The following is a 22,376-nucleotide window of genomic DNA, read 5'->3' as shown; positions in this document are numbered from 1 at the left end:
TTAGGGATAATTACTGTTGCCCCCTTGTACTTTGATTTTATTACTATTAAAACCCTGTTCTTTACGAAATTACTGTTGCCCCCTTCCTTATAACGGTGTTAAGTAGCCGTTAAGTTTGATTATGTAATGTATACTTTGTCCTTCATTAAAATTAAGAAATCAAAAAACGATACTACTCTATTTATAAAAACCAGATTAAATGTCAATGTTACCCTAACTTCATTTATTTTGAATTAAAAAAATGTTGGTTTCCCACCTTCACTAAACTTATTTATTTTGAATTAAAGAAATGGGCAAAATTCAAATCCGATTGGTTTCCCACCTTCACTAAACTTCATTTATTTTGAATAAAAGAAACGGGCAAAATCCAAACTCGATTTGGTTTCCCACCTTCACTAAACACATTTATTTTGAATTAAAGAAATGGGCAAAAGAAAATCCAGAAGAAGGTTAATGAAGATTCTACCCACTTCATCAAGGTAGAGAAATTAATTTCAGAGACTAATTAAGTTTCAAATGGTAATGGACGTTACACTTATTCCAGAGCTTTATGAACTAAAATATCTTCAATAAAACTCACCTTTACCACCATTGTTGCAGTATATAACTAGTAAAGAAGAAAGAACAGGGGAGGAGAGAAGATTGAGTTAGCTTACCCACATGAATGAGTTGAAACTTTGAGGTCTGATTTCCAACACAATCCTTCCCAAAACAATATTCTCCTCTGTTTTTTTTCTCCTAAAGTAATTCAGCATAAAATGTTAATATTTCAAATGCAGAAATCTTGGCTTCACTGAACTTAGATACTGCAGTAAATTTTCACATCTGATGTTACTTTGCTCCTCTTAGAGTTGTAGGTTGTTGCAGTCCTGCGAGAGATGGAATTGCGAGAGAAGGAATTAACGAAGTAGGTGATATTCACTTTCCAAATTTGAGTTGAACTCTATCTTCCCTCCTCTTCGGTTTCTATTTCAATTTTATTCAATCATTATTTCTTTATTTGGTAATTTTTTTATTTAGAGTAAAACAGATTATGATTATTTTTTTCTCTACGATTAATTAAGGGTACTACTGTAACTTGACAAAAGGGTAAATAAGTAAAGAGATAAGTAAAAGGGTATTTTGGAGTTTTTAAAAATATAGAGATGCCACATCATCGGGAACTAACGGACTTACGGGGGGGACATTAGTAATTGTAGACAAAGTTAAAGGTTGGATTAGTAATTTTGAAAAATACAGGGGATACATTAGTAATAAAATCAAAGTACAGGGGGACAATAGTAATTATCCCTAAAATTTATCTTTCAAACCTTCAACTTTTTAACATAATAAGACAATAAAAATGAAAAGAAATAACGAGTTAAATGATACACTTACAACAACAACAAACAACAAAAACAGCATCAACAACAAAAAACTAAAAAAAATGGTACAAGCACATTACACATCCTAGCTTCAAAGAAACATAACTCTGCAAATATGCTCCCATGCACCCACCCCAGTTATTCATTTCATTGGTTTCTTCTAGCATATATGTCTGTATAGTTATCTAGAAAGCACCATGGCTTTCCCATGGTCTTGTGAAATTTGAAACAACTGGGCAATACCAAGATGCGCCATTAGAAGCCATACGTGAGAGATGAATTCCCCACCTCGTCCAAGTTGGTGAGAATGGATGGGACCTCCACATTGATCTGCACCATAACACAGCATCTCGATCCAAACACTGCTTATAATCTCCCATTTATCCAACACGTCCCCCTCAAAGGATTGCAGGATTTTTGCAAGCCTACAAGCATCGAATAGTATAGATTTGCATTTATCTCCTTTAATTTCAATCGGCAGAATATCTGTGTTCACTTTAATCAACTCCTCACATGCTTTAATCTTCTTGAATTTTGTTTTCGTGACATTCAAAAAATGATCCATTTCTGCACAAGTATCTAGGGAGATGCGCCGGCCATCCGTTCGCGCAACATAAAAGGACACATCTTGAGGAGATACAACATATAATCTGATAAAAATTTGCTTGTTTCACGATGTAATTCTGAGAAAGAAGAAACGGTGTCATCACTCATCACATTGGTAACAGAGATCTGTAGCAATGTGCCATAATAGAATGCTGTGATCAAACTCAATATCACTCAGACTCCATTGAAGCTTATTCCTGAGATGACCATTTCTTTCAAAAATACCTTCACCTCTACTCGTGCAGAAGCTCCTGACATCCTCAATCGTCTCAACTTCTCTTGCACTTCTGTGGCGCTCTTTGAAGATGAATTCTTTTGACTTGAACGGGATTTCCTTTGAGGATTGGTAGAACCAATTCTCAATTAATGTGTCAATCTGGAGCTTTTTCAATACCTTCTTAAAAAATCCAGGTAGAAATCTGGGAGGTCTGGGTCGTTTGTCCTTCACACAAACACTTATGAAGTTATACTGTGCCGCTATGTTAGACCACCTTTTCCTGGAAGCCACTCTTTTCTTCATCCATTTGAATACTTGCCCCAGAATCCTCTGTTTCTGGTGTTTCTGTAGCCAAAGGAATGCCCAGTCAGAGGAAATCAGAATACAAAACGCATAAATCTCCAGAACAAGTGCTCCGATGAACAAAAGGTAAACTATGGATCTGTCCACATGCCGGTAGTGATGGTCGTCACCCATCACGAAGACGACGAACAGGATGATTATGGATGATGAGCTGATGCAACGTAGAACGAGGCCATCACGGGAATAAATCAAGGGAGCTTTTGAGTAAAGTAAATCATATAAGAACCCAAGTTCGGCCTCAATCATTTTGAAAGCTGTTCTTGGTGATTTATTTTGGAAGAATTCTTTGGTTTCCGTCCAGTCATCCGCACTTAGGATGATATCCGCAAAGAGACGCTTGAATTTCTCAAAGAATCGTCTAGCTTCAACCAAGATTTCTTCTTCTGAGAGCTCAGATTCGTCCCCTGCATCTTGTGCAGTACTTGGACTCGTCATTTCCAATGTATAATCTTCAAACCTTCCAATTTTGACTCGGTAACCTTCGGCCTGCTTAGCATCATAATCCGCCATGAAGTTGTAATACTCGGGCCCTGGATCTGCTTTACCAAACATGGAGTCTTTGAAATGTGTCTTGCTTGACATCCTGAGAACGCATGTTCTTTCCCCATAGTTGACAAGTGCGGGGATAAACATGAAAACGGTAAGAATCGAGATTCTGGTATAAGCCCAGGATCTGACCATGACATAAATTGCAATACCAAGTTCTTGCACAAGTCCAAGAAAGTGCCTCTGCCACAATTCGTTGTCTTCTAAGGAATAAGCAGTAATGCTGTCTGGACCACCAAGGTGCAACAGAAGAAATGGTGCCCAGATAGCCGTTATTTCACTGCTTCCGGTCTGGTCTTGACTATGGAAGAGGGCACCAAGGGCAGTGATCGCCACTGCATCTGCACACAGGTAAGATAACCAAAGGATGGTCTGCACCCAACTACTGGCATTGTACTTTCTATGGCTGCCGAAGTAGATGAGGATGACTTGTAATATGAGGCTCAAAACGACTAGAACTCTGACTTCCCATTCGTTCCAGAGCTTCTGAACAGCTTCTGAGAAAACCTCCACAATCCCACTCCTCTTCACTATAACGAGCAAACTAGTAATGTCTGAAACGACCCACACATTTTAGTTGCAGGTGGAATAATACAACAATTGACTGACTTATGATTAATCAATATATTAAGTTCAGATAATCTTTAGTTATATTAATTTTCATTCTCTATTTTAACTATTTAAAAAAGTTAGTATAGAATCAAATGATTTAGCAACTGTAAAAAGAATTGATTTTAAAATGCAAAATAGGAGTCGTAGCTGAATATAGTTTTATAATAACTAGTAATGACGCTGGCGTAATGTGTTATTAAATATGATTTTTTATTTTTAATGTAATTTATGCTTTCAAAATATTTATATTTCTCTTCGAGTTAAATTTTAATTTAATACTTATATTTTTGGGATGCCTAGAAATAAAGAGGTAAATGACATTCCTAAACCACAAAATGAAATGAAAAGTGAAAAAATGAGCATTAATTAATTCAAAATTTTAATTTTACCATTTTATACATCATTTATTACTTAATTCAAAGGTCTAATTGATTGAATATAAAAAAATATTAAAAAAAAATAAAATATAGTCATGCCCCTTGAGTTCATACTTATATAATAATTAATATGATATAGTATTATGATTTCTATAAGGGTAAAAGTGGGGGAGTGGAATCCGTTCAACCATCTTCTCATCTCAATTCTTCTCTTTCACTGTTTAGAATTCTCATTCACGATGAAAAGTTCCCACAAAATTCAAAGGCCTTGGATTTACTTCATTAATTAGAATACGACCTCTATATTTGCTCAAGCAACGATTGCCCTTGAAATGCTTAGATAATTCCAGGATTCCTCATCCTGATTCTTGATTCCCTAGTTACAGAAAACATTCCATTGATTCCTTCCGCCTCATCTTCTTCTTGCTACCAAAACCAAATCGCATCAAAACTTGCCATAGACGAAATGCCTTTGTTTTTTGGGTGAAGAAAAAATCAGTGAAGCTTTTGGGGTCCAGCTGAGGCCCTAATCCTTGAGAAGATTCTGAGTCCTCCAGTTAAGATGCGGAAGAGGTGTGGTAGTAGCAAGGCAAAGGAAGCTAGAAACTGGGTAGCGCGGTTAGCTGAGAATTCGGATCATCACCCCCCGACTCGGGAGCACTCTCCCCGACGGGTTTTCCACCACAAAAAAGGTGGGCCCCACCACTGAAAATGTAAAAAAAAAAAAAAAAACCCCCCCATATATCACCACCCTAGGCCCCCCTTTTTTTGTGGTGGCAAGTTGTCGGGGGAGCACTTTCCGGACAGGTCGCAGATCCGGACTCGTTAGCTGAGAGCCTCTTTCTTTCTTCTAATTCCTTTTTATTATTATTATTATTATTATTATTTTTAGTGAAAAGATTAGAAGTGATGGTAAAATAATAAATAAATAAAATTGTATTTACACTTAAGCCTCGTGTTTTTTTCATGGTGGTTATGCATGTTTTTGTACACGTGGCGTGATCATAGCAGTTGTGGCTGGCAGCTGTTGCTACCATTAATAAAAGTCTATGTACCATTTTCAGTAGCAGGAACCGTACGCAGAGTTGTGAAAAAAGATCGTTAAGATTTGGTGGAAAAAATGAGAAACAATATGATCAAGGGTGGAATCAAGATTTTAAATTGAGGAGGGGCTAAGTGCTAATCTCTTGCACATGGAAAGGAAAGAATGTTAGACGGGAAATTTTAAAAAATGAGGATGGAAAGGGAGGAAATTTGAAAATTTTGGAAAGGCAAAAATGCTAATATTTCACACATGGAAAGAGGACTAAAAAAAAATTTTCAAAAAATTAGGAAAGGCAAGAGAAAGTTTATAAAAATGGAGGCTATAGCCCCCTAGCCATGGGTAGCTCTTATATTCACATCCTTTACAATTCCGGTAGCGGCCCTCCTCCCCCCCAACCCCCACCGCCAATAGGTTTTTCATAAAAAGAAGGTAGGTTTAGTATTAATGTATTATATGCTCAGGATTTTAAGTGATTTGCACATAAATGAATACAAAGAGCTTTTGAACTTAGAACACATAATAGAGAAAAATCTATTATGAATTTTGGGGGGGGGGGGGGGTTTATATTTTTTTAAACAAACAATAAGATTTAAAATGAATACCACTTAAAAAAATGAAAAAGGTTAGGAAGTAAGAATGAGTTTAAATGCTAAAAAGGCCCTAAATGACGATTAAATAACAAAATTATTGCAAGAAAGAGGATAAGACATGCATAGAGACTCCATGGTAATTAAAAAAAAAAAACAGAAAAAGAAAAAGAAAGGATGATCCAATTCTGCAATTGGAAGTTACTTGTGAAAGTGTAATACTCCCTTTAATAGCACAAACTTGGAGCTATAGACGAGAAAATCAATAAAAGCAAGCTGAAGAAAAGACTGATCTCATATCTGAGAAGAAGAACGTGGTGAGTTCAATTAATAGCATTTTCATGTATGGGTGTCGGTGTTCCCCTACATTGCGTGTGGAGTTAAGCCTATAGATCCATTGTTGCCTTTAAGCTTCGATCTCTAAATTGAAAGTAGATAATAGAAAAAATCAATGAGAATACATTCCATCTTCCAACTGTTTAAAAGAAAAGAAAGGAAAAGCTAAGGAGAATAAACCTTTAAAAAAGAAAATGAGTTAAGGATCTATGATCCCTAACATGCCCTGGCAGTAACTCAAAGTCAGATCATTTCGAATCAACAAAGTGACAAACCGATCTTGCAAGATTGGTGCATCCTACATGTGATGCATATAATGGGTGCCGCTAGGACTGCACCAGTTAGATACAAATATCTCAGGGGTTAAAATAAAACACATGCAGATTTAAATAACTTAAGAAACACCATGTACAACAACACTAAACAATTTGATGAGCATTGATCGATCGTCAACGGTGCTTGTTTCGGGTTTCATCTTTGTAAAGCTTGCAACAACAAGAAAAACAACCCATCAGCATATAAAGCTTGGGTTTTTAATTTACATTTGTTAATTAACTACAGGAGAATGGTATATATATTCTTTACATATTCAAGTTCTGATAAAAACACGCCTGTGTTGGAGTCTCTTTCCATTTTGCTCTTGCTAGGAAACTGAAGAGATATTGTAGACACTCTTGGAGCCCATGGCGGGTAGGGTCTTAGCTGATTCATTTCTAGAGGTGGAGGCCTGATTTTAATATTAATAATACGCAGCCATTATTGAATTTAGTTGGCTTCGTGTAAGGGTAATTTGGTCTTTTCGGTTTGGGTTTAGCCAGTTCATTTGAACTGGCTTGGTTCACTTATGTTATATATGTATCTTGTTGGTCTGGTCATTTTATATGTATGCAATTGTATTTTTGAGGGTTTCTGATTCGAGAGAGAGCTCTGGCGATGGCGATGGCGATTCGTCTTTGTTCTTCAGCATTGGAATTTGTTCGACAAAGGGAGAAGAAGATCGATGACTGTTTGAGGATGATTCGGTGCCTATTTTGATTACTCTTGTATGCTTATTTCATCTCTGATTTTGTAAGTGTATTTCAAACCCATAGTAAGATCGGACTCACACCTGAGTCTTGGAGAGTAGGTCTGTTTGGACCGAACTCCGTCATCAAACTCTTGTGCCTTCTTGCTTCAATTGGTAAAATCATTTAGGTCGATCACCACCTGCGATTACACTTCGAGATCTCCCAATTGAGTATTGGCATGAGAAGGCAATCTTATCGATTACCAAACAGCGGGGTGCCTGTGGCTTTGGATAAAGGGATATCAAGCAGGGACGATTTGGCTTCTTTGCACGTATTCCGGTGGGGATGGTATGGCTGTAAGTGCAAAGCGGGTGGGAAAATTCAGATAGAGTGGGAGGAGTCAGACATGGAGACTGTGAATATATAGTTTCTCGAAACAAGTGTTGGAAATATGTTTATAACTTTATGTTTATTATTTTTTATTTTTATTTAAATATATGTTTTGATCATGTCTTTTATCTTATGATTTCTATACTGAAAATTTTAATTCTATATCGGGCAGAAATGAGCTGATTATCTCGTCTATATATAGTAACGACTTATATAAAGATCAAACCTTTTGGGACGTGAACCAAGCCTGAATCCTGGTGTGACACAATCATGGTTATATAGTTATATATTAATTAATATTAATAATTTGGTAATTTTCATATGGACCCCCTGAGGTTTGGTCTATGTCATTTTTAGTCAAAAAAAGTTGAGACTTTGCATATGCCTCCCTTGTACTATAGAAAAAGCCAATTTAAGGACAAATTATCGTTTCTATGACCAATTTGCCCTTATTCTTTTTCTTTTGGGCAAATTTCATTTGGACCCCCTGAGGTTTGATTTATGTCATTTTTAGTCAAAAAAAACTGAGACTTTGCATTTGCCTCCCTTGTACTATAGAAAAGATCAATTTAAGGATAAACTATTACTTTTATGACTAATTTACCCTTATTCTTTTTTTAATTTAATTTTTTAACATATACATCCTACCTTCCATGAAACTCATGACACCCCTTCTAGTCCAAAAATAGGGTTTAAGCTAAGGGGTACTTGAGTGATTTTAACATATAAAGGTATTTAGATCATATTTTAAAATTTATTAGAATTTTAGGATTAAAAGGGGAGTCACGAGTTTCATGGCAGGTAACATGTATATGTAAAAAATTTAAATTAAAAAAAAGGGGCAAATTGGTAATAAAAGTGATAATTTGTCCTTAAATTGACATTTTCTATAGTACATGGGAGACAAATGCAAAGTCTCAGTTTTTTGGACTAAAAATGACATAAACCAAACTTCAGGGGGTCCAAATGAAATTTGCCAAAAAAAAAAAAAGAAAGGGCAAATTGGTCATAGAAACGATCATTTGTCCTTAAATTGACTTTTTCTATAGTACAGGGGAGGCATATGCAAAGTCTCAACTTTTTTTGGACTAAAAATGACATAGACCAAACCTCAGGGGGTCCATATGAAAATTACCCTAATAATTTTATATGACTTGGGACTTAGGTCACATGCTTTAATTTGAAATATCCATTTTGTCATGGGCCCTAACTGAAAAACCACTGCTAGGTAGAAGTGTGGAGATGCCATTAGAGAAATACTTTCCCTTAGGAAGGTCAGTTAGGTTCATTAATGTAGGTAGTTAGACTAAATAGGTATCCTCACAAAGGGAGGTGACTTTACCCTTTCACCCACAGCCTTCGGGGCTCAATATAAACCTATTTTCGAGCTCATTTTTTATATGAACTTTCCCTTCCTCTTTCTCTCCCTGTTGTTATTCTGTTAAACAATGAACATAACCTGATTACACCTTAAGTAACCTTTATAGGGTGTAACATTAAAGATTTGGGCTAATTGATCTCGGGGTGAAGACACAATCGGTACCTGTATTGCACAAATCGGAGTGTCTAGATACCTTAAAAAAAGTTTCTCTGGTACGGGTGAAGACACATTTGGTACCTATATTGCACAAATCGGAGTGTCTAAATGTTTTAAAAGAAAGTTTCTCTAGTACATTTCAGCTCTGACAAATTGTTGTGACTACAACAACCTTTTAAGTTTTAAGTGTTTGTGCAGATTTTTCAACAAATTTCAACAAGAAATCATCTACGAAAATGAGGGAAACTGCCACGTGAAGGCTGCATTGGTGAATGATCAAGCATACTTTGCTTCTGTTGCTTTCTTTGGTGGAAGGATTGCTCCCAAAAGAACCATGGAGTGTACATTTTATTCTTTTCTTGATGAAATGAGTGCTTGAATTACCCCCACCATATCTTTACACGTTTGAGTAGCAAAATCTAAGTTAATTCAATTTAATTTTCTTCTTTTAACTACACGAACAAATAATAATGCCAAGGCATCTCTAGCAGTATGGTCTACTTTAATCCCTTTTTAAGGATAAAGCTTCAACAAGAGCTTGCCGTTGCTTAATTAACTTTATTCTTTAACCGGCTGCAATGCCTCTTTTCACTTGAGAAGCTGACCATATCGGGATGTCATAGCCTCATCCAGCTTCTGTAGAAATGCTACCAAACAGATTGGAGAATCTGCCATCACTTCAAGAGCTGGTTTATCTAGAAATGCCCCAAATTGAAGTCTTCAAATAACGTGATTCATCTGCTCCGTCAGAAGAGGTAGTTAAGAAAACTGGACATGAGAGGCTGCCCTTTGTTGGGGCCAGATATGGATTTTCGATGGCTAAGGCCTGATGTAATGGATGGGATCCACATCCTCTGTAATTCCTTTCCCTACAATTCCTCTGGCCTTGGGTTTGGTGCCATTTGGTAGGGCATTCAAATCAAGTTAGTTCACTCAAGACATTGTCTCTATACTCCACCTAAGGGTGTTCGCATACCAAGGTAAGTCTGAAACCTATACCAAAAGATTTAACATGAACTAGCATATCAACATGTGATGAACTAGAAAGAATGGTGAGAGAAATATTCATAGAACCTGATTTTCCTGGCCATTCTATAAATGTTAGCATCAACTTGTTTAGTTTCCATTAGCATGACGATGTTGGGCCCGCATTTCTCGCAAAGTTTCTGCAGACATTTTTGTGTCAAGAGGGGGGCCAAGCCCTTGACAGTTCCAGCTGAAGAGCTTCGTGGTAATTGGAGAGACTGGTTTAGGGCAGCCTGTCTCACCCCTTGAGAAGAAAAAAGACCCAAAGCATGGTATCTCATGATATCTCATGATAGCACGGAACCTAACCCCTGAACTTCTTGTTGCCTTGCGGGCCAAATCATGAATATGATTTTAGGTTCCCATTCTAACAATACTGTAGCTCTCCTGCTCTTTAATCGCATCTTTTTAAACACACAAGTAACTTGTTCTGTTTTAGATGATAAAGCCCTCTATTTGAGATTAGGAGGTACACTCTCCTAAGTATTTCCTCTGGAGGGTTAATTTCTTCAATCTGTAACCGAGAGAGATGCTTGGAAATTTAGAGATGTTGTCCTAATTATGATGCAATACTACCGTGAGTTCCTATCAAAGGAGGAAGTAGAAGATTTTGCTTAATCAATATTATCTTGGCTAACAATCGGCGAGTTTCTTCTCAGGGTCCAAATAAAAACTACCCAGAAAAATTAAGAAACAAAATTCAACATGGCATTATGTCATATTAGTTTGGTGTATAGTCATGATATCTTTAATGAGAAAATTTATACATAATCTTTTTAATATATTTTGGGTTGGAGAGAAAATTTCTAATTATAGAATATAAAAAACATACAAGCTTTTTTCTTTCTTTATTTTTTTTTTTTTACTTTTTTTTTGGGGAGGGGATCGTCACAAGTTATATTATAATTATTGAATATTTATAACATATAGAATATTTTTATTATAATATATTGAATATTTTTTTTAAAAGATGGAATATTATAAAATTGTGCTTTCCAGGTAAAGAATTTTGTTTGGCAACAAACTTGAGAGGAACATAAGATCTGTATAAAAGTAAATATATTTATTTTGCACCTGTCACTTTTAAGGGGTTAAAGGAGAAACAATTAAGGGCACATAATTAATGACCAAACAATTTCCTGTTTAATCATTTTTATTATCATAATTTCTATCCATTTTTTACGACCATAATGCCCTTAAGTCATTTCTACCAACTGAACAGGGATAACTTTTGTTGCCCTTTAACTCTAACAAGGACAAGATTTTTTCTTTAACTTAATCCCTTCCACTGAAACTTGGATAGCCATTTTTTTTGGGTAAAAACTTGTATAACCAATTAAATCACCCCTTTTTCCATTTTTATTTTCTTTTATTCTTATTGTGCCACATTTCTAGCAAAAACCTAAAGTAGTTTTTTGGCGTTCTAAGGTTTAATTGGTGATTTCTTTTAACTTAGAATTCGGATCACCTCCTTGGTAGAATGATAGGGGATAACACTTTTTAACCATACAAATAGGGGTGGGATCAACTCTGAAAATTAACTTTCAACTAAGTAGGAGGTCTCACAAAAAAATGGTAGAAGCTCAAACGTTTGAATCACATCGGGATCAGGGAGAGCTCCTCCTTATTATTAAATTATATGTAACAGTTACCCATTGCAAGACGATGTACTCAAGGTGACGTGAGTGGACCTCAGTTTCCAAAAAATTAAAAAATTACCCTTTTTTTTTTTCACTAAAATACTAATAGAAATACTAAGATATAACTACTGTTGCCCTTATGAAATTATTAATTGAACCTTAAACTATGTCTAATTTTAATATTGTTCCTTGCGCTTCAAATCATCTGTTGACTTTTTTTTTTTTTGCCAAAATCATCTGTTGACTGATGACATGGTATCTTTTCATTTTTTAAAAATACCCAAACTAAACTTGAGTAGTTATTAATTATTACTTTCACTTTGGTGTTTTTGACCTAATCCACTCATTTACCCACCGTATAGTTTTTATTCATTTATCTTTAGTTAAATTACAAGTGCATCCGAAGTATTAAGCAAGAGAGTGGTATGCATACGATTTTACCCCAATTCCATTGTCTTCTTCCTTATGACGAACTCATGTCATTTTCCTAATGCTCCAAAATTGAACCACGTTAATCCCTTTCATTGAAATCTGGATTACCAATTGTTGGATTTTGTTTTAAAAATATATAATATAATATAAATACTATTTAGATAAGTTTAAAAATCATTAAAACTCTATCTCCCTAGTTTTATTTTAGGACTCTTGTTTCTATAGGGCTTTTCTGAATGTATATTAGGTGATTTAGATCACCATATTTGTTTAGTCTCACAACTGAGGGAGCTAATGATTATATGATTATATAATCATATATAGCTCCTAAGTGGGGTTATGCGGGTAGAGAGCTATGTGTGGATCACGCGCATGCAACGAGCTCGATCAAATCGGGCGTGGTTGCGGTAGTGGTCCATAGACCCTAGTCTAACCAAGCCATAGGGTACTGTAATATTATATAAATAATATTAAGTTGTCTATGATGGACGTGGGTCATGGATCTAGAAAATCCGGTTTTGGGTTTTGTAGTAGGGAGGTGACTGATCATACAGTCACAACTCTCTGCAGGTGACCTTACGTACATATGCAGCCCTCTGAAGGTGTCCATACGGGTCAGTAAATAGATGTTAAGCTCTGAACAAGAATCTATTCCGTTTTTGGTGAATAACAGAAATTCGAAAATCTAGTGTTAGAAAATTCCATTTTTTTGTTTTCTTCTGTATATTACCTTCGGATCTCCTTTGCAAGTAGACTCTGTTGGAATGCTGCCTTCGGATCTAGGAGTTGTTGTATCTTGGAGGTAAGGACGTCAAGGTCAAACCCAACAGCATAAAGGGGGCATTCAAATACCTTAAAGAAAAATACGGTTCGTACACCTCAACTCACCATGTGAAAGTTCGTGCTGTTTTTCCTTTCGCTCATTGTACTACTTTTTCCTTTCGCTTATTGTACTACATTCGGGTAAGTGATTCTGACATAAAGAATACGTTATATATTTATTTCTCCTTGATTCTGTAATTGGTCTGTCTGTACTGTGCCTTTGGTCTTCTGTTTTTAACACCAATTAAATCATTCTTTTCATTTTCGTTTTCTTCCATTCGTATTGTGCCAGATTTCCAGCTGAATCCTAGAGTCAGTTTTGGTGTTCTACAGATTTAACTGGTGGTTTCTTTAACTTAAGAGTCTGGATCAGCTTCTTGTTGGAAAAAATGCTTCTCAACCACACAAATAGGGGTGGGACCACCAATGAAAATTATCTTGCAACTAAATAGGACGGTTTCAAAAGAGACCACCTCTGAAATTATCTTTCAACTAAGTAGGCCGGCAAAAGATACCACCTCTGAAAATTATATATCAACTAAGTAAGACAGTTTCAAAAAAAAAAAAAAAAAAAAAAAAAAGTTTATAGAACTCAAGAGTTTGAATCATTCTGAGGATAGGGGCAAAAGCTACACCTTATTATTAAATTATTTGTAATAATTACCATTGCAGAAAGATGAACTCAAGTGGCCCAAAAAATAATGAAAATTAACTTCAATTTGTTTCTAAAAAATACTAATTAAAATAGGAAGATACAATTTGGCAACTTGTTTTATTTTTCTCCCTTGTAAGGTTTAAAGTCAAACAGCCACAACGTTACTCTTAACACATTCAAGCTTCAGTTCCAAAACTCAACCAAAACCATGGTGCTCCTCTCGTCAGGGAATTGCAAATATCTCCAATTTCCAAAGCAGTATTGCATTCTATTTCAGGGCTCACTTTACTTCTTGCTTTTGGGGGTGAATATTGTCCCTCCTGCAACATCACTGAGCTTCAATTTTTCTAGTTTCAATGGATCAGAATCTCTAGGCATCGTCAAACAGGGAGATGCAATGTTCTCTGATCCATTAATCGACCTCACAATGAATAAACGGGATCAAGCTACTACTAATAGTGTGGGTGGGGTGTTTTATAATACTCCAGTTCAGCTCTGGGACAAGAAGACAGGAAACCAAACCAATTTCACTTCCCATTTCTCCTTCACCTTTGGAGATGCCGAAACAGGCTGCGAAACATGCTTTGGAGATGGGCTTGCTTTCTTCATTGCTCCCAATCATTCCGTAATCAATAAAGAATACGGGGGTAGTGGTATTGGTCTTTTCAATAAGACACCAGATAACAGTACTACTACGCTAACCACTAGTAATTCCTCCATTATTGCAGTGGAGTTCGACACTTATCAGAATACATGGGATCCAGATAGCAATCACATAGGCATCGACATCTCTTCCGTTGTATCTGTAAGTAATACCTCATGTGATTATGATCTCTGGTATCAAATGAGAAATGAAAGTCAACTTTGGGAGGCATGGGTTAGTTATGATTCAAGTTCCCAAAACCTGAGTGTGGTATTGACTTGTGCTAACAAATCTCTTTCTTGTGAGGCCTGTAGCGTCGATTATATTATTGATCTCAGGAAATATCTTCCAGAAAATGTAACAGTTGGGTTCTCTGCAAGCACAGGGTCTTCCTCTGAGCTACATCAGCTCAACTCCTGGGAATTCAGTTCGAGTTTGATGATTGATAATTCCAATAATACTACGAGACCATCTATAATGGCAAAGGGACCCAATAATACGACGTCACCAGCAAAAGAAACTGGAAAAGGAAAAACAAGGATGGAAGTGTTAGTGGGATTGGCCGTGGGCGGAGGTGTTGTTGTTGTTATTACCAGCTTGGGTTTGTTTTTGTTTATTAGGCGAAGAAAGAGTCAAGAAAGCAAAGCAGATGATGATGATGTGATAGTAGAGGTGCCCATGGGACCTAGGGAGTTTAGTTTTTCTGAGTTGGCTCAAGCAACTAGGGACTTCGATGAGGAGCAAAAGCTTGGAGAGGGAGGATTTGGAGGGGTTTACAGAGGCTTCTTGAGTGATCTCAACAAGGATATTGCTGTGAAGAGGATCTCTAAAGGGTCTAAACAGGGGACAAAGGAATACGCATCAGAAGTGAAGATCATTAGTCAATTGCGGCATAGGAAGCTTGTGCAACTTATTGGTTGGTGCCACCAAAAGAAGGAGCTACTTCTTGTGTATGAGTTCCTGCCCAATGGAAGCCTTGATACCCATCTATTTCGAAACAAGGGTTCCTTGATATGGGATTTGAGGTACAAAATAGCTCTTGATTTGGCCTCTGCGATACAATATTTGCATAACTTGTGTGACCAATGCATTCTCCATAGGGATATCAAATCCAGCAATATAATTTTGGATACCCATTTCAATGCTAAACTTGGGGATTTCGGTCTGGCTAGGCTTGTGAAACATGAAGAAGAATACATGCAAGAAACCATCAATGTAGATGGTACTTTAGGTGACAATATTGAAGCCACACAAACCCAAACAACCAACATAGCTGGTACCATGGGATACATGGCTCCTGAATATGTATTTTATGGTAAAGCTACCAAAGAATCTGATATTTATAGCTTTGGCATTGTCCTCTTAGAGATTGCTTGTGGGAGAAAGTCAGTTGAGATTAGAGCCGACCCTAATGAAGTAAGCTTGGTAAATTGGGTTTGGGAGCTCTATGGAACACAAAGACATTTGGAAGCTGTAGACCCAAGTCAAGGTATGGATTTTGACAAGAGAAAAGTGGAGTGCTTGATGATTGTTGGGCTTTGGTGTGCTCACCCAGATTATAAACTCAGACCTTCCATTGAAAAAGCTATTCATGTTCTTCAATTTGATGTTGCATTGCCCATTCTCCCACGTAAGATGCCTGTGCTCAACAATATACCTTCTCTTCTACTCAATATGTCTACATTCTCGATTGTATCATCTCAACCTTCGTCTAGCAGCTGCACCACCAATGCATCCAAGTTAAGCAAGTCATCAGCTGATTCATCTTCTCCTTCTATATCACTCTTGAGTAATCCACGTTAAGTAGCTATCTAGTGGTTGAAGCTCAGAGTATTGCAGCCTCTCCTCTCCCGCTTTGTCCACAACCACTTTTTTTTTTTTTTTGGTTGTCAACCCCGTTTCCAAGGCTTTGCCCCCTAATCCGTTGTTGCCTGTGCGCACGGCTGTGGGTGGTCTCCCAGTGTTTTTTGAATTGTGTATCTTGTTTATGTTTCTTTTTTTGAACCTAGCATATATATCCTTGCATTAGAAGGATACTCTAATAGTTGCAATGTTGTGATCTTCTGGATTCTGTACTATCCCATGTATTGAGTTTCCTTGTGTAGGTATCCCATAATAAATGACATTCTTGATATATATAGCATAACATAATCCTGTGACATTGCATGATCATTAATATGATGTCTCATCGCAACAATATAACATGATTCTTCTACCAATGTCACATTTTTACTTCTTATCCATTTCTTGGTGCAATTGACTCCACTTACGAGTTGGATTCATTACCAAATCATTGTCAATACAAGACCACCTATATCATATTATTATCGACATGGTACTAGACATCGTATGTTGTTGTGATGATCATGCGATACTGTGATATAGCTAGCTTGACCCGATGATAGGGATGATCAATGATGTGAAATAACAATGGTAATAAGGCATATCCATCTATTGGTTGAAGGAAAAAATTTTTATGTTTCATTTGTACTTGCTCTCTATTTACTCTTATTTCACTCTCAAAAGTTTTACCTTCTATTCCCCAAAAAAGGTGAACTTTTACCTTTCTTTTTCCCTGATATTTTAAAATGATCAAACTACCCTTTGTTTTTACCTCTTTAATAAGCTATCTTAATGATTTTTTTACGATTTTTCTTATTTTCTTCTTCCTTTTCTACCTCTTTGTAGAACCAAACGTGGATGTATTACTTAATGCTTGATATTCTTTCTTTTAATTTTTCTTTCTCCATTTTTATTTATAGGAATCCATTAATTGTGATGCGTTTATTTTTCTTCTCCCTCCGTCTTTTATGAGAATCCATTAGACATGATAATAATTTTTCTTTTTTTAAATTGCTCCCTCTTTTATAGGAATCCTTCATGAAAATCTAAATAAAAAGGGATAATTACTATTGCCCCCTTATACTTTGGTTTTATTACTAATCTCTTTGTGAAATTACTATTGCCCCCTCACTTCTAAAGGTGTTAAGTAGCTGTTAACATCAAATATGAAATGTCTATTTTGCCTTTAAAATTAAGAAGTAAAAAATATGGCATTACCCTCATTTATAGAAAATATATTGCATATCAATTATATCCTTAAAATCTTATATTTTAGAATTAATTTTGGATTTGGTTGGACCACATACTTATAATTGTTGAAACTTTTACATTCCACTTAAATTTTTCATAATCACCATGATGGAAGTTTTACAAACAAATTAACATATAAGATCTAATTGATAGAAAATTTGGTAATATACATAATGGTAAGCATATATTAGGTGATTTTCAATTTTCAGCTTTGAATTAAATTTGATATTTCTTAATATTTTAGTTTCTATTTAATTACATCTTTCCTTTATTTGGTGATTTATTTTTATAGAAAAAAATCACATCTTTCCTTTATTTGGTGGTTTTTTTTTTTTTAAAAGAAAAGTGAAATTAAAGTTAATTTTTTCCTATTAAGGGTAGTAATTATAACTTGAAAAAAAGCAAATAAGTAAAAAGATAATTGCATGATTATTTTTGGGATTTTGAAAAAATATATAAATGCCACATCATCAGTAAACTGACGGAGCTTAACGGTAGGGGGCATTAGTAATTGTTGACAAAGTTAAAGGTTGGAATAGTAATTTTAAAAAGTACAGGGGATTAAATAGTAATAAAATCATAGTAAAGGGGGCAACAGTAATTATCCCAAATAAAAAACTTTTAGAAAAGTAGGAAAAAGGGAAAAAAAGAAAAAAAAGAAATTCACCAATCAAATATAACAGATTCTTATTGGAGAAAAGAGAAAAGGAAGAAAAAATTGATCATAAAACAAAAAATTGCATTAATCAACCAAAGGGACTTTTTTATTTTTATTTTTATTTTTTTGCCTTAATTGACTATTCGGTAAATGTAGCCATTTGAAAGAGTATTATGTTAAGGATTCATTGGAAAGAAAAGGGATTTCAACGAGAGAGTTGAAATTATAAATTTGAAAGATAAAATCTTGGACTATAAAATAAAAAAAAATTATTTTTACATATCTACGTTGCGTTTTTAATCCCTAATGTTAGATTGACTTATTAATAGAAGAAAAATATTTAAGGATGGTCACAAGGGTATTTTGGTTATAAAAAGATGATATGTCCTTAATTGTTTTTTTTGTCCTAAGAATAAATTTTGGTTTTTTTAATGCCACAAGAAAAGAAAATGCTAAGTGTAAAACTATAATTTTGATAAGTACGGTTGCTTTTACCTTGATGGGTAAGTTTTATGTATTTATAAATAAACATGGTTGTCGTACAAGATTCGTTTACAATATTCAAATTTGAATTCAAATTTAAAAACTTGAATTCAAATTTAAAAACTTGAATTCAAAAATTGAATTCAAAAATCAAATTCAAACCATAACAGATTCGTTATGGTCTTTCAGAATTGGACCAAACCTCGGTCCAATTGAAAACTACCCCCCTTCCACCAAATTTTCTTTTTCTATTGTTATCCTCTTTTTATAGATTTTGAATAAGGAGTGGGGAAGGGTAGGAGAGAGATAGTAACTTTCTTTATTCAATTGATTATTCAGAAATCAAGCCCATTAATGAGAATGTGAATACGATCCATCTCTTCGATTATGATTTTATTGAGGAGCAGATTTTCACTCTTACAGACATTCTGACTCTTGTTAAGTTTTTGGTAGTTTCTAATACAACAAAATGGTATCTTGATTTTATTGAGTCCTCAAAAATTATAAATCTTAATGAAGGGCTTCTAATAAGGGTAAGGAAATATTGGGACAATCCAGTGGGTCTAGAGAGGAGGTGGAAAATCCTGTTGTGGAAGGTGTTTTGCTCTCAAAGCATGCAGAAACATCTTTAGTTTTGGATAACCTAGTTTCTTCCAAAGCTTGAACAAGACCATCCCCTATCATTATTAGAATAATTGAGCCCTCTATTATACTGGCTACTATAGCTTCACATGTGCTGATTGAGGAGCTACCCAATTTTCATTCAATACAAAGACTTCCTAAAGAAAGGAAAAGGCCTTCATCCCCTTACTTGATCTGTGCAACTGAAAAAAATTAAAATTGGAAGTTGCAGAAAAGAGTAGATGGGAAATTGCAAGAGGATGTTTTAGCCCTAGATGTTTCATATATGGTGCAAATAGGGGTAGGGGTTCTTGGCAGCGATACAAATATCGTCTGAAAACCTTTTACTTATCGTTTGAAAAGGTGTGGTCGGCTGCCATCAACTAGCCGCCAAGTGAGACATGAATCTACTATGGTGGAACTATCAAAGAAGTGGTCATCCCTGACATAGCATTACTTGCAGCATCTCTGCAGGAGGACTAAATCAAGTTTGGTGTTTCCTTTGGAGACTTAGCAACCAAATGATGAGGCAAACAGACTCTCAAGAAGATTGGGTTTTATGGATAGTTTTCTTTTGTCTCTTGAAGGTAGGCCCGATGGAACTACAATTTTTTGGAACGGTAATACATCTCTTTTTTTAATTTCTTCGGACCCTCATATGTCTGATGTAATCATTCATGTAAATTCTTTTGTTGTAGAGTTTCGACTTTTTTTATTTATTTATGGGCCTCCACAGGTAGAGTATAGAAGACAATTTTAGACTAAATTGATTCATCTTAGAAGTACTATAAGTAACTATTGGATTATCATTAGTGATTTTAATGAAACTTTACATCATGTGGATAAGTTTGGAGGTATTCTTAAACCTCAAGTTCAAATGGATAGATTCAGGGAGGCCATAGATAGGTGTCATTTGCATGAGATTCAATGTTCTGGGTCAAAATTTTATTGGTCTAATAAGAGATGGGGCAAAACACTTGTAAAAGGGTGTTTGGATAGAGCATTGGCAAACAATGACCTTTTGCATCTTTTTTGGGTATCTCAAGCCACAGACATGCAATGGTGGGCTCTGATTATGCCTTGGTGGAAATTATTTTACAAGACATCACAATCCCTTGTGGGAAAAGAAAATCATTTGTTGAGACGGAAATAAGGATATTAGATTCCTACCAAGATAATTGGAAGTTCCGACCAATAAGAACCCCAATGAACCTAAAAAAAGGATAAAGGCCCAGCAGAAATTACTTGTTTTTCGAGACCCCGCTATAAGTTCTATCCATATACGTTCTGATCGCTAATTCACCATCTAGAAGTAAACCTGTTAGATTCTATTATGAGATGAAGTGGGAAGATCATCCTAATCTTTTCACACAGATCCAAAGAGAGCGGGATTTTTCTAGAACTAGCTTAGACCTTTTCAAACTCCAGTCAAAAATCAATAATTGTACAAAGGTTCTCAAACATTGCAGTAAGATCGAACACATTTATGTCTGCTACCAAGAAAATTGCTAGGATCTAATTGGACTTAGGGATTTTCCAACAATAGCCCCCTAGTGATTACAGGATGAATTGAGACTTAGACATCAACTAGAAGCTTCCTTAATTGTAGAAGAAAGATCTAGAACTAGTTGATAGAAAGAAGGGGACCAAAATATAAAATTTTTCCATGTTTCCACTGCCCAAAGAAGGCACAAGAACTCTATTCTCAAGCTTAAGGATAGAAATGGTCAGTAGATTAATGAAGAAAGTTTGATAAAATTTGAAATTTGGACTCATTTCTTTTATTTGTATAAATCCTATGATCCCCTTTCCCCTTACGATTTTCTTGAAAGTACCCCACAATGTATTAGCGGCCAGGTAAATGATTCTCTTTGTAGATCCTTCACAAATAAAGAAATAAAAAATGTTTTATTTCAAATAAAGGGCACTAAAACCCCTGACATTGATGATCTCCAAGTTTGATTTTTTTCATAGGAATTGAGAAACCATAGGCAATGACTTGACTCTAGGTATCCAACATTTTTTTTAAGGGTGGTCATATGCTTAGAGGCCTCAATAAGATTGTGATCACTCTGATGCCTAAGAGATCTAACCTTCAAAAAGTTTCTCTTCTGAGACTTATTAGTTTATGTACTGTTCCCAACAAGATAATTGCCAAGTGATTGGCTAATCATTTAAATCCATCTTATGGACCATTGTTAGCCAAACTCAGAGTGATTTTGTCCCAGCAAAGTCCATTTCTGATAATGTGTTTTTGGCCTATGAGTATTTGCATTTTGTGAGAAATCTAGGTTAAGAAAGGGGAATATGGCTCTTAAGCTAGAGCTTTGTAAAGCTTATGATAAGCTATAATGGTCTTTTATTGAGGCATCCCTGAGGAGGTTTGGTTTTGCTAAGAAGTGGATAAGGTAGGTGATGCAATGCTTCACCACTATTGAGTACTAGTTAAAAGGTTAATGGTGACTTGACTGAGAGGATTGTCCCTCAAAAGGGGATTGAGTAAGGTTGCCCCCTGAGTCATTACATCTTCATTATGTACTAGAAAACTTTTAGTCAAAGATTAACTTCTAATATTGGGATTCAAAAATTATCCAGGTTTAGAGTGGCTAGCTAGACAGGTTCCAGAGTTAAATCATTTATTTTTTGTCGATAATTCCACGCTTTTTTCTCCTTCCAATATTCAAAATGCATCATTAATAAATGTTGTATAGTAGGAATACGAATCAATATCAGGACTTCACATCAGTTCAAATTAGTCGAAGTGCTATTCAACTCTCACACTCTAACAAGTACTCAATCTGAGGTAATATCTACTTTGGATATCCAGGAGGTGCAATCACATAGCATCTATTTAGGTCTATCTACCACCTTTTGGTAAGTCAAAATCCTTTACTTTCTTTTTGAATAAACTTAGTGTTAAACTGGCTGGGTTACTGGGTAGAGGGAAAAATATCTTATATAGCCAGGTAAGGAAATTCTTATAGCTCATTAGCTGCATACTTAGCATGTCTTGCTTCTTAATACCTCAAGACTTCTATAATGAGATCCATTAGAAAATCAGACAATTATGGTGGAAGAACAACAAGGGATAAGGAATTAATTGAGTCAATTGGGAAACCTTGTGTAAGAGGAAAGTGGATGGTGGTTTGGGTTTTAGAAATTTAAAATCTTTTTAATAGGGCCTTGCTAGCTAAACAAAGTTGGAGACTCATCACCTATCTTTATACCCTTTGGTCAAGGATTATGTCTACAAAGTATCTTTGAAATCAATATTTTCTTAGGGTAGAGGTAACCTAGGACTTGCTCTTGGGGGTGG

At 35.5% G+C, this 22,376-nt stretch overlaps 2 protein-coding genes across 2 annotated transcripts; one reads left to right on the top strand and one right to left on the bottom strand.

Annotated features, from left to right (window-relative positions):
• Positions 1-2,070: 2,070 nt before the first annotated feature.
• On the bottom strand, positions 2,071-9,662 carry LOC149016140 (uncharacterized). The gene is made up of 2 exons (XM_089156680.1): positions 9,593-9,662; positions 2,071-3,650 (listed from the first exon to the last, which is right to left on the bottom strand). Exons 1-2 carry the CDS (start codon positions 9,660-9,662, stop codon positions 2,071-2,073), a joined length of 1,650 nt encoding a protein of 549 aa, XP_089012806.1.
• Positions 9,663-13,754: 4,092 nt separating this feature from the next.
• LOC149016139 (L-type lectin-domain containing receptor kinase IX.1-like) lies at positions 13,755-16,028 on the top strand. The gene is made up of 2 exons (XM_089156838.1): positions 13,755-14,664; positions 14,746-16,028. The coding sequence occupies exons 1-2, from the start codon at positions 13,771-13,773 to the stop codon at positions 16,006-16,008; spliced, it is 2,157 nt and encodes a 718-aa protein (XP_089012964.1). The 5' UTR covers positions 13,755-13,770; the 3' UTR covers positions 16,009-16,028.
• The last annotated feature ends 6,348 nt before the right edge of the window (positions 16,029-22,376 follow it).

Source organism: Hakea prostrata, chromosome 5, assembly GCF_041222555.1.
Source record: "Hakea prostrata isolate BN-2017 chromosome 5, UWA_Hpros_2, whole genome shotgun sequence".
Lineage (NCBI taxonomy): Eukaryota > Viridiplantae > Streptophyta > Magnoliopsida > Proteales > Proteaceae > Hakea > Hakea prostrata.
Note: the sequence above shows the minus strand (reverse complement) of the source record. Positions and strands in the feature narration are given on the sequence as shown.

Excerpts from the sequence above, each read along its gene's own strand:
- LOC149016140 (XM_089156680.1), bottom strand. The coding sequence starts at position 9,662 with ATGGCAGATTCTCCAATCTGTTTGGTAGCATTTCTACAGAAGCTGGAT. Across the intron at positions 3,651-9,592 it reads GGCTATGACATCCCGATATG|ACATTACTAGTTTGCTCGTT; the intron begins GTCAGCTTCTCA and ends GGGTCGTTTCAG.
- LOC149016139 (XM_089156838.1), top strand. The coding sequence starts at position 13,771 with ATGGTGCTCCTCTCGTCAGGGAATTGCAAATATCTCCAATTTCCAAAG. Across the intron at positions 14,665-14,745 it reads TGATTGATAATTCCAATAAT|ATGGAAGTGTTAGTGGGATT; the intron begins ACTACGAGACCA and ends GGAAAAACAAGG.